At 60.2% G+C, this 13,053-nt stretch overlaps 8 protein-coding genes across 8 annotated transcripts in view; 4 read left to right on the forward strand and 4 right to left on the reverse strand.

Moving 5' to 3' along the window:
• Nucleotides 1-113: 113 nt before the first annotated feature.
• SPRG_19501 (hypothetical protein) lies at nucleotides 114-643 on the forward strand (the record flags this gene model as incomplete). The annotated part of the gene is made up of 2 exons (XM_012342365.1): nucleotides 114-219; nucleotides 270-643. 2 exons carry the CDS (start codon nucleotides 114-116, stop codon nucleotides 641-643), a joined length of 480 nt encoding a protein of 159 aa, XP_012197755.1.
• Nucleotides 633-1,426, reverse strand: SPRG_03515 (hypothetical protein). The gene has a single exon (XM_012342098.1). It carries the CDS (start codon nucleotides 1,409-1,411, stop codon nucleotides 695-697), a length of 717 nt encoding a protein of 238 aa, XP_012197488.1. The 5' UTR covers nucleotides 1,412-1,426; the 3' UTR covers nucleotides 633-694.
• Nucleotides 1,427-1,555: 129 nt separating this feature from the next.
• On the reverse strand, nucleotides 1,556-2,906 carry SPRG_03516 (hypothetical protein). The gene has a single exon (XM_012342099.1). It carries the CDS (start codon nucleotides 2,843-2,845, stop codon nucleotides 1,616-1,618), a length of 1,230 nt encoding a protein of 409 aa, XP_012197489.1. The 5' UTR covers nucleotides 2,846-2,906; the 3' UTR covers nucleotides 1,556-1,615.
• A 173-nt stretch (nucleotides 2,907-3,079) lies between these two features.
• Nucleotides 3,080-3,820, forward strand: SPRG_19502 (hypothetical protein). Its single transcript, XM_012342366.1, has one exon. It carries the CDS (start codon nucleotides 3,099-3,101, stop codon nucleotides 3,687-3,689), a length of 591 nt encoding a protein of 196 aa, XP_012197756.1. The 5' UTR covers nucleotides 3,080-3,098; the 3' UTR covers nucleotides 3,690-3,820.
• Nucleotides 3,809-6,206, forward strand: SPRG_19503 (hypothetical protein; the record flags this gene model as incomplete). The annotated part of the gene is made up of 7 exons (XM_012342367.1): nucleotides 3,809-4,018; nucleotides 4,063-4,164; nucleotides 4,217-5,071; nucleotides 5,121-5,282; nucleotides 5,329-5,466; nucleotides 5,521-5,818; nucleotides 5,860-6,206. The coding sequence occupies exons 1-7, from the start codon at nucleotides 3,821-3,823 to the stop codon at nucleotides 6,204-6,206; spliced, it is 2,100 nt and encodes a 699-aa protein (XP_012197757.1). The 5' UTR covers nucleotides 3,809-3,820.
• An 81-nt stretch (nucleotides 6,207-6,287) lies between these two features.
• SPRG_03519 (hypothetical protein) lies at nucleotides 6,288-6,936 on the reverse strand (the record flags this gene model as incomplete). The annotated part of the gene is made up of 2 exons (XM_012342100.1): nucleotides 6,288-6,297; nucleotides 6,326-6,936. The coding sequence occupies 2 exons, from the start codon at nucleotides 6,934-6,936 to the stop codon at nucleotides 6,288-6,290; spliced, it is 621 nt and encodes a 206-aa protein (XP_012197490.1).
• A 1,073-nt stretch (nucleotides 6,937-8,009) lies between these two features.
• Nucleotides 8,010-8,836, reverse strand: SPRG_03520 (hypothetical protein; the record flags this gene model as incomplete). The annotated part of the gene is made up of 2 exons (XM_012342101.1): nucleotides 8,010-8,151; nucleotides 8,217-8,836. The coding sequence occupies 2 exons, from the start codon at nucleotides 8,834-8,836 to the stop codon at nucleotides 8,010-8,012; spliced, it is 762 nt and encodes a 253-aa protein (XP_012197491.1).
• Nucleotides 8,837-11,470: 2,634 nt separating this feature from the next.
• Nucleotides 11,471-13,053, forward strand: part of SPRG_19504 (hypothetical protein) — a gene marked incomplete at both ends in the record, with an annotated part of 3,272 nt that continues 1,689 nt past the window's right edge. Inside the window, 9 exons of the mRNA XM_012342368.1 lie at nucleotides 11,471-11,504; nucleotides 11,550-11,725; nucleotides 11,778-11,976; nucleotides 12,024-12,157; nucleotides 12,207-12,392; nucleotides 12,440-12,532; nucleotides 12,579-12,662; nucleotides 12,712-12,762; nucleotides 12,808-13,002. Of these exons, the coding sequence (XP_012197758.1) occupies nucleotides 11,471-11,504; nucleotides 11,550-11,725; nucleotides 11,778-11,976; nucleotides 12,024-12,157; nucleotides 12,207-12,392; nucleotides 12,440-12,532; nucleotides 12,579-12,662; nucleotides 12,712-12,762; nucleotides 12,808-13,002 (1,152 nt within the window). The remainder of the gene's footprint in view (nucleotides 11,505-11,549; nucleotides 11,726-11,777; nucleotides 11,977-12,023; nucleotides 12,158-12,206; nucleotides 12,393-12,439; nucleotides 12,533-12,578; nucleotides 12,663-12,711; nucleotides 12,763-12,807; nucleotides 13,003-13,053) is intronic.

The raw sequence follows: 13,053 nt of genomic DNA on the forward strand, positions 1-13,053 counted from the left end.
CGACAAACGGCGCCGCGCCACCTCGCTCCGGCCTCGTGCGTCCACCGCCATCGTCGACGCTCGGCGACCACGCCATCGATGCGAGCGCGCTCTCGGAGAAGGAGAAGAAGGACATGAAGAAGAAAGAGAAGAAGAAGAAGCGAGACCGCGAAGATGCCGAGACGCTCAAGACTGTGCTCTTGCCTTTCCTCCAAGAACTCAAGGGCATGACGTGGAAGAGTACGTCGTCCTCATCTTGTTCCTGCAGCAATGCACTCATTTGCTACTAGCGTGGCGCATCAACGGCAAGCCGGGCAACCCGTTCATCGAAAAGTACACGCGCGAGAACTGCAAGAGCCTTGGCGTGCCCAACTACTTTGACTTTATCCAAGTGCCCATGGACCTCACGCGCATTGGCGAGAAGATCCAACGCATGGAGTACGTCGAGCTCTCGCAGCTCACGCAGGACGTCGCGCTCCTCGTCAACAACGCCAAGACGTTCAACCCCGCCGGCACGCCCGTGCACCAGATGGCGCTCGACTTCCAAAAGGTCTACGACGATAAGCTCGTGCAGTACAAGACCATTTACGACGACGTGCACGCGGACCGGAAGAAGCGCAAGAAGGAGAAGAAGAAGAAGAAGGACAAGAAGAAGGACAAGTAGGTTTCCCGTAAGTTAACACCGTACTACGACACATGCATGTAATATCGACCTTTATATGGCGTCGCCACGGAGCCCGGCGCGCTCGTCGTCCGACCGCAGCGCATGGAGGCGGCCCAGGCGAATGGACGGCGGCACGATGGGCACCAAGTAGAGCCACCACTCGTGACCAAAGTAGACGCGCAGGTTCGCAGCAAAGCCCAGCGTATTGCCGCTACGACCGGCCATAAAGTCCAGCGTCGTCTTGCCTTGCGAGAGGAGGTAGAGATGGAAGAGACAGTACCCGCCGAGGAGGAACCCAACGCCAAAGCTCAGCACGGTAATGAACGACACAAAGAGGCTGCGGTGGCCTGTCGAGCCCACGAGAAGCGACGCCGACCAGAGGCACGAGAGCGACGTGTAGAAGAGAAAGAGGATGAAGATCTTCTTGGTGCGCTCGCCGACGCAGTTGGACGTCCATGGACAGTGATGGTCCATGTGCGAGATGCAGCGCATGCAGACAGAGCAGTGGTGGAAGCTCTCGGGCTTGACGCAGTCGCATTTCTCGCAGTAGCGCGCTTCGGTGTCGGCGTCACCGTCCTCGGGCGAGAGGAGCGCGGCCACCGAGAGCGATGGTGAGATGAAGATGGCGCCGGCGTAGGACACCACCATGAGGAAGACAAGGAGGCCCTCGACGACGACGTCGCCGGCGTCCAAGCCATGCGTCGTCGCGATCGCGAGCGCCTTGAGGGCCATGAGGCCGACCGCGATCCCGACGAAGACCTTGGTCATGGGCGGCTGTGAATTAAAATACAATCGACCAAATCGCAATACAACCGCCTATAGCAGAGTGTCTATTTATAGAAAGCGTGACGCCACTCTTTGTGTTTGTATGCAGCTTTTTGTATTGGTATTCTATGATTCTCGAACGGCCCATGCACGTTTTATTTTACTTTTTATTATTATTATTACGACTCCAAAATTACGTGGCACGCTTTACGGCGTCTCGCTCTCCTTCTTGGGGCCGCGCGGCTGGCGCGGGCGCCGGGGCGCCGACGACTTGGTCGCACCTCCCTTGGCCGACTCGCCCGTCGGCGACGGACTGCTGCTCGACGGCTTGTTGGCGCTGCGCTGAGGGCGGGGCTTGGGCGCTTCACCTGCGGCCTGTGCCGCCTCCGTCGTCGCCTTCGGCTTGTACTGGCGGCGAGGCTGCTTGGGCTTCTCCGCGGCGCTGGCGTCGACGGATGGCGCCGTTGCCGGAGCATTGTTGCGCGGCGAGTTCTTGCGGCGGTTGCCAGAGCTGGGGCGCTTGCCACAGGCCGCGGCCGCAAACGACTTAACCGGTGCCGTAGACTCTTCGGGCACGGAAACTTGGCCGTCTTGAGGAGTTGTGACGTCGTCCGCGACCACGGGGGTTGCGTCGGCGACAGGCACATCGATCACAACGTCCGGCTCGGCGAAGAAGTTGATCTGAGGTGCTTCAACAACCGGCTCGGCGACACGGACAGGGTTCACAAGACGGTCGACGGCTTCGCGCAAGTCGTGGTACGACATATCGCAAACGAGAACCTTCTCGCTCTGGGTCAAGTAGCGCTTCGCTTCAACCATGGACTCAGCAAGGTTCTCCTTGAACGCAACCTCGGCAGGCGGGCGCGTGCCACCCATGAGCACCTTGACAAAGTAGTCAAGCGCAATCGGCACGTCGTGGCCCAAAGCTTGGTGCAAGCTCACGGCGTGGAGGAGCTTCAAGATTTCGCCGACGTACTCCATCTTCTCCTCTTCAAGATCGTGGGTCTCGACAGCCGGCGCCGTCGGAGCGGGCACCGTCTCTTCTTTGACTTCAGCGACGTCTTCGACGACGGCGACAACGTCTTCAACGACGGGCTCCGCGTCGGCAGGGGTCTCGACCTTGGCGGACGCCTCGGGCAGGATCGTCGTTTCGACAAAGAGCACGCGGAGCGCTTCAAGCTCGGCGTACATCTTCTCGACAAGGGTCTTGTTGGCAAGCACCTCGAGCTGCTGCTCGTTGAGCGTCTTGTTGGAGCCGACCATGGACTCTTCGAGCGACTTGATCTTCTCTTGCTTCTTCTTGAGCGAGCGCAGCTTCTTATTGAGGAGCACAACGTACGGGTGTTCGATGGCCGCGTAGTCGATGGGCGCGGGGGCAGCCTTCTTCTTGTTGTTGGCCTTCTTGTCGTTGGTCGTCGTCGCGCGTGCCAGGCCCATCGTTGCGTGCTTCGGTCGCTCTGTGACTGGCGAATAAAACGTGAAATGACCCCGCGATGTCTCCACACAAAAACCCTCTGCCAATCCGGATACGGATGCCCATCCGGATACGGGGCGTTCCACAAATCTTCGCCCCTTGGCGACGAAAAAGAACCTCGATCGCGCGGAAGTGGGTTTATCCGGATGCATCAACTGTCGCAGGTCGTCCTGGTAAGTGCGCCTGGCATCTGCCAAAGACCACACAACCAACAAGATGAGCACGGCCAAGGTTGCCGCTAAGCAGGCCGCCAAGGAGCTCCTCGCGCTGTGCGCCAAGGACGGCGTCCTCGTGCCCACGGACCCGATGAACGCCATGATCCAGGCAGGCACGATGCTGAATGCCACGCGCGAAGACGGCGCGTACAACCTCGACGCGGCCTTGAAGGCGATGACCGACAAGTTTGGGGCCAAGGCGCCCGAGGCGAAAGCGACCAAGAAGCGGAAAGCGCCGGCCAAGAAGGCCAAGGACGGTGACGAGGCCAAAGACGCCGGCGACGATGAGGACGACGGCGAGGCTGTGACCAAGAAGAAGAAGATTGCGCAGGCCACGAACGAGAAGAACCAGGCGCTGGCCGAGGCCTTTGCCGAGCTCGCGGGCTTCGAGTTCAAGCGCGGTGAAAAGTTCAAGGGCGGGTCGTACTCCAAGGTCGCCAAGGCCATCCGCGACGCCGAGGACAAGATCGAGAGCGGGAAGGCCGCCATGAAGCTCAAGGGCATTGGCAAGGCGAGCGCGTCCAAGATCGACGAGTTCCTCGAGCATGGCAAGATCGAAAAGCTCGAAGAGTACCGGGCAGGCAACATGTAATCGTTGCTACTAGTATGACAGTAATACGCGTTCTTATCTTGGCGCCAAACAAGACACAGGATATAGTGTGTGATGGACACACACTCTGGATTGTCCGGATAAACGTAACAGTGGTAAATACGCGCTTTGGCATGGATTTCGCCGAGTCGTTCCTCGCCAACCTATACGACGAGGAAGAGAAGCATGACGACCGCCCGCCGCCTGGAGCCTCCAAGAAGAGGAAGCTGACGTCGCCCCGCGAGGCCAACCCGCGGCTCCACCTCGCCTTTGCGGCGGCGCCGCTGCTGTCGCCCATCGTGCACCGCTCGGCCATGCCACCGCCCAAGGCGGTACGGTCGATCTTGCATGCATGCACGGAATCATGGCCTTGCAGGTGCCAGACGAGGCTGCGCCGCTATGCCTCGGCAAGCTGGAAGAAAACCGAGACCCTGCCAACTCGTCGCTCGAGACGTCCGTTAGCAGCGTCGGGTCTCTGGTCCGACATACGACCCGCTCACGCTATGTCCTGATGGGTGCGTGCTATGTAGGACAATAATCTACTGGCCGACTTGCTGCCGACGGGTGCAAGTCCGGCGCTGTCGAGTGCGAGCCCGGCACTCGTGGCTAGCAAAGACGCACCGACCATGGACGCGTTCGAGCTGCCGCCGCCGATTCTCGCCACACCGCCGAGCATCAAGCCCGTTACAGAGACGTTGGTGCTACCGCCGCCTCTTGCCGTCGTCGTACCTGCGACAGAAGCCACTGGAACAACAACGGCCGACGCTCCTGCGACCGAGGCAGCTTCCGCCGTCGCGCCATCTCCTGCGACCGCGCTGCGATCCACTGAGAGCACCCGGAAGGTGTCAGAGGACGAAAGCGTGGTTAGTGCTAAGGCTCCTTCTTCGGTCGAAGACGACGACGACGACGCCGATGCGATTGCAGCTCAAGTCGAGGCTGAATTTGAAGCCGACGAGATCGCTGCCGAGGTCGAAGCCAAGTTTGCCGACTCGTTGGCAACAGACGACAACAAAAGTGCGACGACGACGCCGCTCTCGGACGACCATCTCAATCAGGTCAAGCTCGTGCTCAAAAAGTCGATTGCCAAGCAGCACGCGAGCAGCGGGTCGTCGCTCATCGGCCTCGAGACACACGTGGCGCAGGTCGAGAGCCTCCTCGAGCGCACGATCGTACATGGCGAGAACCAATCGGCGCTCCTCGTCGGGTCCGTCGGCAATGGCAAGCGCAGCATCCTCCAGAAAGCCGTGCACCAGCTGCAAACCGCCTATGCGCACGCGCACCCGTTCCACGTCGTGCACCTCAGCGGCAGTCTCTTCAGCAACGAGATTGAGGCCTTTCGCGAGATCGTCCAGCAGCTCTCACCGGACGGCGCGATCGGGCAGCGCGTATCTCCGCCTTGCAACCTCTACGATCTCATTGTCGATTTTTGTGTAGAGCGTCGCGTTCTTCAACATGTACGACTTTATGAAGCAGCTTTTGCTCGAGAAGGCGCTGCTGAAGGAAGCCGTCATCTTTGTCCTCGACGACTTTGACGCGTTCGTGAGCGAAAACAAAGCCAAGCAGCTGCTCATGTACAACCTCCTCGACTGGATGCAGGTGCGAGATGACCCTACCCCTTGCCATCCACGACGTGGGCATGTAGACCAAAGACGTGCGCATTGGTCTTCTGGGCGTCTCGAGCAACTTCAACATTACCTCGCAGCTCGAGAAGCGGGTCAAGTCGCGCTTCTCCAACTTTCAGATCGTCGTGCTCCGACAGCCGATGAAGAGCATCTTGCAGGTACCGTACGAGCCACGCGCGTCTCGGTACAGACCCTCGAACGCTACGTACTAGCTGCTCTGGATGACGCTGCAGCTGCGCGCGCACGAGTGGCCGCTCTCGAACCCGCCGCCAGGAGCGTACTTCACCGCGTACGAAGAAGCGCTGCACTTTATACTCTTTGACGCGGCGTCGTCGCTCTTGCCAGAGCTGCAGTACTGGTACGACCTCGGCAAACCGACGCACGTGTTTCTGCGCCTCGCCCACGTGGCCGTGAACGCGCTCACGCCGACATCGCCGCTCCTGGGATGGAGCCACTTTGAGACGGCGATGGCGCAACTGGCGCCGCGCCACCAGCTGCAGACGCTCCAAGGTACCGTCCTGCAGAGCGAATACGTGCAATCGACCGAGTAGGTATTACGACGCGGGAGCTGACGCTGTTGCTGGCCATGATTGCCCTCGAGCGCGTCGGGCGCAGCTCGTACTCGTTCGAGATGGTGTTTCAAGAGTGCAACCTCTTTTACCGCAAGCACTCGCTCAAGTCGCCGGGGCGCCTCGACGCGCTCAAGGCGCTCGACAATCTCCACTCGCTCCAGCTCATTCACCACATCTCGGGCTCGACGACGGCCGCGCAGCAGGTGCAGCCCGAGTTCCGCCTCCTCCAGCTCACGCTGCGCGCGTCGGTGATTTTGGACGCGATCAAGCACAAGCGCATCGCGTGCACGACGCTCATCGAGCAGTGGGCGCTCAACGGCTTATAAATATTAAAGAGCGCTAGAGCACGCAGAGCGTCTGAAGAAACGACACGACGTTGTGGTGGCCGCGGTGCAGCGCCATCGTCGTCATGGTCCTCTCGTCGTATCGGAGTCCCCTGGCCGACGAGCGCAGAAGGAGCTGCAGAATGGCCACGTGTCCGTGGTACACGGCGATCTTGAGCACGGACTGGAGCGTGAGCGGCGACTGTCGCGGTAAGAGCCACTGCACCATGGCGACATGGCCCGCGGCGGTCGCCCGCTCGATTGCAAGCGCGCCGTTCCATTGCTGGTGCGGATGGTGCGCACTGAGAACGACGATGATGTCAACGTGGCCGTGCGATGCAGCCCAGAGATACCCGTTCGAGGTGCAGCCTTCGCTGCGTTCCTTGCAGAGGTACTTGACGACGCCGAGGTGGCCGTTCTTGGCCGCTTGGTCGAGCGCGTCGACTGTGCACGCGGCGTGGCGGGTCTCGTGGAGGTAGCGGACGGCATCGATGTGACCGTGCATCGCCGCCCAGTCCATGGCCTTGGGCGTCAGCGCACCGTGGCCGCACGACGCGAGGCGGCGCAGCATCGCCACGTCGCCGACCTTGCTCGCGTAGTCGGACACCGTGTGCGGCAAGCCGAGTTGCTTCCACGCGGCAATGAAGGCGCGGGCGGCGAGCGGGACGCCGGGCTGGTACGCGAGGACGCGCTCGACGAGGTCGGCGTTCGAGAGCACAACCAAGCAGCTCATTATCGGCAGAAGCGAATCTGATTGCCTTGCGATCTTTGCCGCGGCCAATCGCCCGCCACTTGAATCAAATCCGCGCCATGCTTTGCCTTTGATTGGTCCAACGACGCGTCTTTTGGCCAATCCGAGTCGAGGGGCCACTTCAACTTGCCACTCCAATTCTGGGTCTGTGTGCGAGCGGGCGAACTACAGTACCTACTGTGCGAGGCTTCTGCGCACGTACATCTAATGCACCAGGTTTGAGAACTCGGTCGCTCACAGGGCGTCGGCGATGGCCCAGACAGATTGTGCAATGTTACACTTTGTCTCTGCTCCACAAAAATGTATCTCGAGGTCGGTGTATTCATAATTTGAACCGAGCTCCGCGAGACGGTTGTTCCTTGTGCTTCGACGTTGCTACGCACGACGACCTGGTCTGCGATACGACGACGCTCTGCTTGCGGTCGCCCCTCGAGAGCAATCCGGTGCACCAATCTGTCTACTACACGCACTACACACACACACTACTCACAACCGACATGACCTTCAACACCGTCTCTGTCTTCGCGTGTTGAGTAGAGCTCTCGAGACAGCTGCTGCGTCGTAGACGAGACCTGACACCACAGGTCACCGCCTCACCGCCTGGATCTCGGCGTTCGCTCTCCGCGGCTCGTCATCGAGGCGGACGTTCGGTTTGGGATTGCACTACACGCGTGTCGCCAAACGAGCTCTCGCAGTAGCAGCAACGAGAAGCTCTCGCAGCAATACACCGGTACTCAAGTTTACTGAATTTAAAAATGAAAAGTCACGGTACATGTGCTTGTGCAATGCGTGCCACGGGATATTTTATGATTCCCTTGCTACCAAACCTGGAGAACGTGTGGTGGTCCGTATCGTTTCGCCTGCGACGGCTCGTATTACGCCGCACGACATACACTCGCAAGAGAAGAGGAAGCACCGCAGCGACATCGATAAGCACCGAGTCCAGCTGACAGACCAACTAGGATACATTCGTGCGTAGCGTTTAACTCGATTAAGGTTTATATTGTAAAATAATAGTCGTCTAATAGTTGGTGGTCGTAGATAAGAAAGCGGGTTTAGTGGATCGAGAGGCTCAGCGCTTCGGTCTTGAGCCCGAGCATGACGTCGCCGCAGCCGCGGACCGCGCGCCACTCGCGCACGTGCGGCGTGCACATGCCCATGCTCTTTCGCAGCAGCCCGACGCGATGCAGAGCTTGTCTTTCCGGTGGAGTTCGCAGAAGCCGCCGCCGCGGTCGGTGCGGACGCAGTCGCCGACCGTGCACGTTCGGCAGCCGCCGTGCTTGGCGCACTTGTTGCCACGCTGGGCGCCCTTCGTGCAGCCGGGCTCGACGCAGCGCTTGCCGCCGCCGTGGGTGCGGCAGAAGCCGCCGCCCTGCGAGCTCTTTTCGCAGTCCTTGAACTTGCAGCGGGCGCCGCCGCCGTGGGCCTTGCAAAGGCCCTGGGACTGCGCGGCGTTGGAGCAGTTGGGCACCTTGCAGCACTTGCCGCCACCGTGGCCGATGCAGAACTGGCCGTTCTGCGCTTCCTTGGCGCAGCCGTCCATGCTGCACTGCTTGCCGCCGCCATGGGACTTGCAGTAGCCCTTCGAGCGCACGTTGCGGAGGCAGCCGTCCATGGCGCAGATCTTACGGCGCGAGTGCGATGGCGTCGAGAGGTCGTCGTCCGTGTCGACGGTGCTCGTCGAGCTCGAGCTCGAGTTGCTCGTCGAGCGCTGCATCGCGAGCGGAAAGGCGTAGAGCGGCTCGACCTTGATGGCCGGCGGCTTGTGGTCGTAGTTGAACTCGCTGTCCAAGAAGCAGACGAGCTCCGGGTCGTCGAGGAAATGCGTGTTGTGGCCGTGCGCAAACGGGATTGGCTCGAGGGTAGAACATTGGTAGGGCATCTTAGTACTGCTGCAGCTGCTGTACTCGGCGCCGAGTGAAATGGAAAATGAGCTGCACACGTGTTGTCGTCGCGGCCAAGCCACTCTCGCAACATGTCGCTTCGCCCGATGTAAAGAAAACAGATGCGGTTTGAAACAGAAGATACTTTCAGATGAGGCCAGTGCTCTGCGATGGGTGCGCCGTGTCCAAGTGTACCGTACGACGAACGCCACGAGCTGAGAACACTGCGCGGCAGTGATCGCTATGCACGGCGAATAGGAAGCAGCCGCCGTCGTCCAGTCTTGCGGCCGCTCGGGTGATGAGGTCGCTACTCACACGTCGAGAAAAGATTCGCATATGCACTTGCGCGTGAGTCGCGACCCGCTGTCCTTGAAGCATTGGAACAATCGGGTCGGCCACATACGCTCGGGTCCACGTCGTCGCACTGAGGCCAGCACGCGCGCTGCAAACCACCTTTCGTCCGTTGAAGTCGCGTTGATATATCTATGTGCCACGCTGTCATGTCCATCAGGACCAGACGCGTGTCTTGCTTGCATTGCGCACTCGTTTACTAAAGAATACACGTCGCCGGTGCTTCTCCACGTGTACATCGCTGCAGCTGGTCGTCAATGTGTACAAGCTCGACACGTGTCGGCGATGCGCTCGCAACGGGAGGAAGCCGTACGGCACCAGTATCTGGGTTGATGCACATCAGGCGTCTGCAACGACGGACGCGATCCCGCGTTCTTTGCGTCTGGGATCATCTCCATAGCCACGCGCGCGGTCACAGACAGGTCGCTCCTACCGATCGCCAGCCGTCGGAGCACTGCGAGTCGACGAGCCATAAGCTCTCAGCGTTAGTCTTGTCCGGCGGGGTACTGGAAAGGTGTTGTCGACCAATCTCGACGCCACCATGATGGGTAAACCAAACCAGTCGCTCCACTGATGATGATGCGCGACCGAAAAGAGTAGCTTGGCGCGAATCTTCTGATTCCATGTGTCTCTGCGTGACACACCGCATGGTGAGAGGAAGATACCAAGCAAATCGCCGTTTTTCAGAAAGCCGGGGATGTATGCGTTTACTTCAAGTCGGCTTGTAGAGGATGCTTTGAAGAAGCGTTTCGGAGTTGAAGGGCGCAGTCCGAGGCCTTGGAGACAGCCTACAACTACGAGAGGTGCGTGGCGGGGTATCAACACGACGCCAGTTGCTTGCACGACGCGGCTGGGTGCGTTCAATGAATGCGCAGCCATACGTTCACGCGTGGGTTTCAAGGGGCGCACGCCTGCTGTCCACACGGATGGAATGGTCCCACTCTGGCGATATGGGATCTTGAAGAAGCGTTGATTCGATAGGTGGTTGTAGTAATGCAACGTGGCGCCAAGGTCCAAAGGGCAGATGGCGGGTGGAATCTCTCCAAGTCTCGACACTCTCTCGATGCGTGTCTAGGCACTGTATAGACGCCAAGCCGACGACGACACGCATGATGCGAGAGCCTGAGGAAAGGCCATCGACGCACCAGGTATCTACACCAGTCGATGATGCAAGAGGGTCGCTCGGTCGACGCATTCGATGGAAACCGTCAGCCCGGATCTCGCCTGCGACGGCCATGTCTACGGCCTTGCGATCGGTCGAGAGGGATACTACATGCAGCGAGGCCCCTTGGTGTGCAATGCGAGCGGTCGCAGTTATATATGTAGGAGGATACTCGCCGCACAAGCACAAGCTTCCTAGCACGAACCGAACTCGGCAAGCAATTACTGCGCTTCGTTTCGGCTGCGAGATGATATTGACTTCAACCGCGTGGTGTAGGTCGATGCACGTGTGGTCGGAAGCCGTCTGGGACTTCAACCGCCTGCAAAGTGCCAAGCTCGTGCAGTAATTTGAGCTCGAGACGACCAGGCAGAGCGGGGAAAGGACGGTAGGAATTGCGCGCGCCGATCATCGCAGCAGCGCCAGAGCCAAACGACCCAAGACGAGCAGTAACAGACTTGGATTGTTTTGGCGCGCATTACTGCAGTGGAGGATTGCTGTACTCGACCTTCACGTTGAGATTTTCTGGCTTGGGGTAGACGCACCAAGTGTATCGACGCTCAAATTGTGGACGTTCAGTACACCCAAGATGATGCCACCACAAACGTACACACGCAACACAAAAACAGGCTGCGAATCTCCTCACCCTGTGTTTGGGGTCGTCGCGCTCGCCTTAAAACGATGTATTAGCGTCGGCAGGAGGCAGCTTTCTCTTCCGTAGAGATGTCGTCGTCGCTCATGGCGGTGGTTGGTCCCTCTGCTCATGCTGCTCAGGTCATTGTCATGCGCCAATGTGCGCTCGCCACGCCCACAGCGCTGGTCAAATCACAGCAGCCCCAAGCACGTGCAAGGTCCAAGGTGGTGCCACTGGTGCAAGGCTAGACCCACCCAACTTGGAGGCGATCACGTCGGCAGCGTTCTCAGACTCTTTGCCGCACGCCGCAACGACGCAATGCGCACAGGATGCACGTGAATCTTGGTGGCCACATGGAAGAAGCTGCATCGCGGCCAACGACGGCGCGGCTGCGGTCGATGGGTCACTTGCCACCGTAGATTGCGTGTTTTTAGTGCTGTACCTGCCAGATGGTTTGAAGCTATTGGCCGCGAGGTGCAAAGTCGGACGATGCGGGTCTTGGTGGCGATCGGCTCCAACTTGGGTACGCATGGCGGCGACGACGACGGGCGCTGACGGCTGCGCGTAGGCGACCGCGCTGGTCACCTGCACCGCGCTGTGGACGCGCTCAACCAGCTCGCGGGCACGGTGCTCCAGACGTCGGCGCTCTACACGACCGTGCCGCAGTACGTCACGGACCAGCCGCAGTTCCTCAACGCCGTCCTCGAGCTCGAGACGACCTTGTCTGCCGTGGACCTTCTCCTCGTGCGTCGCTCGCCTTGGCCGTATGAGCGCGCTGATATGTCTGCGTGCCTAGTGCTTCAAGGAGATCGAGGTGCTTGTCGGGCGCACGCCGTCGGGTCTGCGCTACGGCCCGCGCGTGCTCGACGTGGACATTCTCTTCTATGGCGCCGACGTCATCGAGACGGCAACGGCCGTTGGACCCTTGCATGTTCCGCACCTGCTCATCCAGGAGCGCGACTTTGTCCTTCGCCCGCTGCTCGACATCGCCGCCGGTGCGTCGCGATTGTAAGGTAGCTGCGTCCACGCATTGAATGTGTAGATTTTGAGCACCCGCAACTGCACAAGACGATCCGAGAACTCTACAGCACGCTGCAAGCCACGACCGACATCGAGACGCCGCCCGTGCCCGTGCTCTGCCTCGGGCCGACGCAGCTCTGGGTGCTGCACGCCAAGGTGATATTCCATTCTTCTTGTCTAGCGACAGCGTCGAACGCAGTGCTAGACGTACGTCATGGGCATTGTCAACGCGACGCCCGACAGCTTTAGCGCCGACGGCATCGGCAACGCGCAGGTCGCCGTGGAGAAGGCGCTCGCCATGGTCGCTGCCGGCTGCGACATCATCGACGTCGGCGGCGAGTCGAGTCGTCCCGGCGCATCGCCCGTCTCGCTGGACGACGAACTCGCTCGCGTACGACTCTCCAGTGCGTGCACGTGCTGTAGATAAGAACGTCGTAGGTCCTTCCGGTCATTCGTGGCATCCGCGCCGTCTCGTCGATCCCGATTTCGATCGATACGACCAAGGCTGCTGTCGCGGCGGCGGCCATCGAGGTAGTGTCCCGGCGGCGTCCTTGCTTGGTCTTCCCACATTACGCAGGCCGGTGCGACGCTTGTCAACGACATTTCGGCGGGCCAGGCCGACGTGGCCATGCTTTCGACCGTTGCCGCGTTGAAAGTGCCGGTATCCGCTATGCTCGACCATCCGTGCGTCCATAGCTTGATGTGTCTAGTACATCCTCATGCACATGCGCGGGACACCGGCGACCATGACGTCCCTCAAGGTACGCCAGCTCCAGCGAGAGAGAGAGCGCGTCACACGGTGCTAGGAGTACAAGAACGTCGTCGACGACGTCGCGGCCGACTTGAGCACGCTCGTGGCGGCGGCGGTCGCGGCGGGGATTCCGACGTGGAACCTCGTCGTGGACCCTGGCATCGGCTTTGCGAAAGACAAGCACTTGAATCTGCAGCTCCTCCGACACGTGGCGACGCTCCGAGCGCGCTGCGCCCCGTGCCCCGTCTTGGTACATTCCAGCGCTTCGCCTCTGCGTGCTGAGCGTGCGAGTAGATTGGCG

Source organism: Saprolegnia parasitica (genome assembly GCF_000151545.1).
Source record: "Saprolegnia parasitica CBS 223.65 unplaced genomic scaffold supercont2.9, whole genome shotgun sequence".
NCBI lineage: Eukaryota > Oomycota > Saprolegniomycetes > Saprolegniales > Saprolegniaceae > Saprolegnia > Saprolegnia parasitica.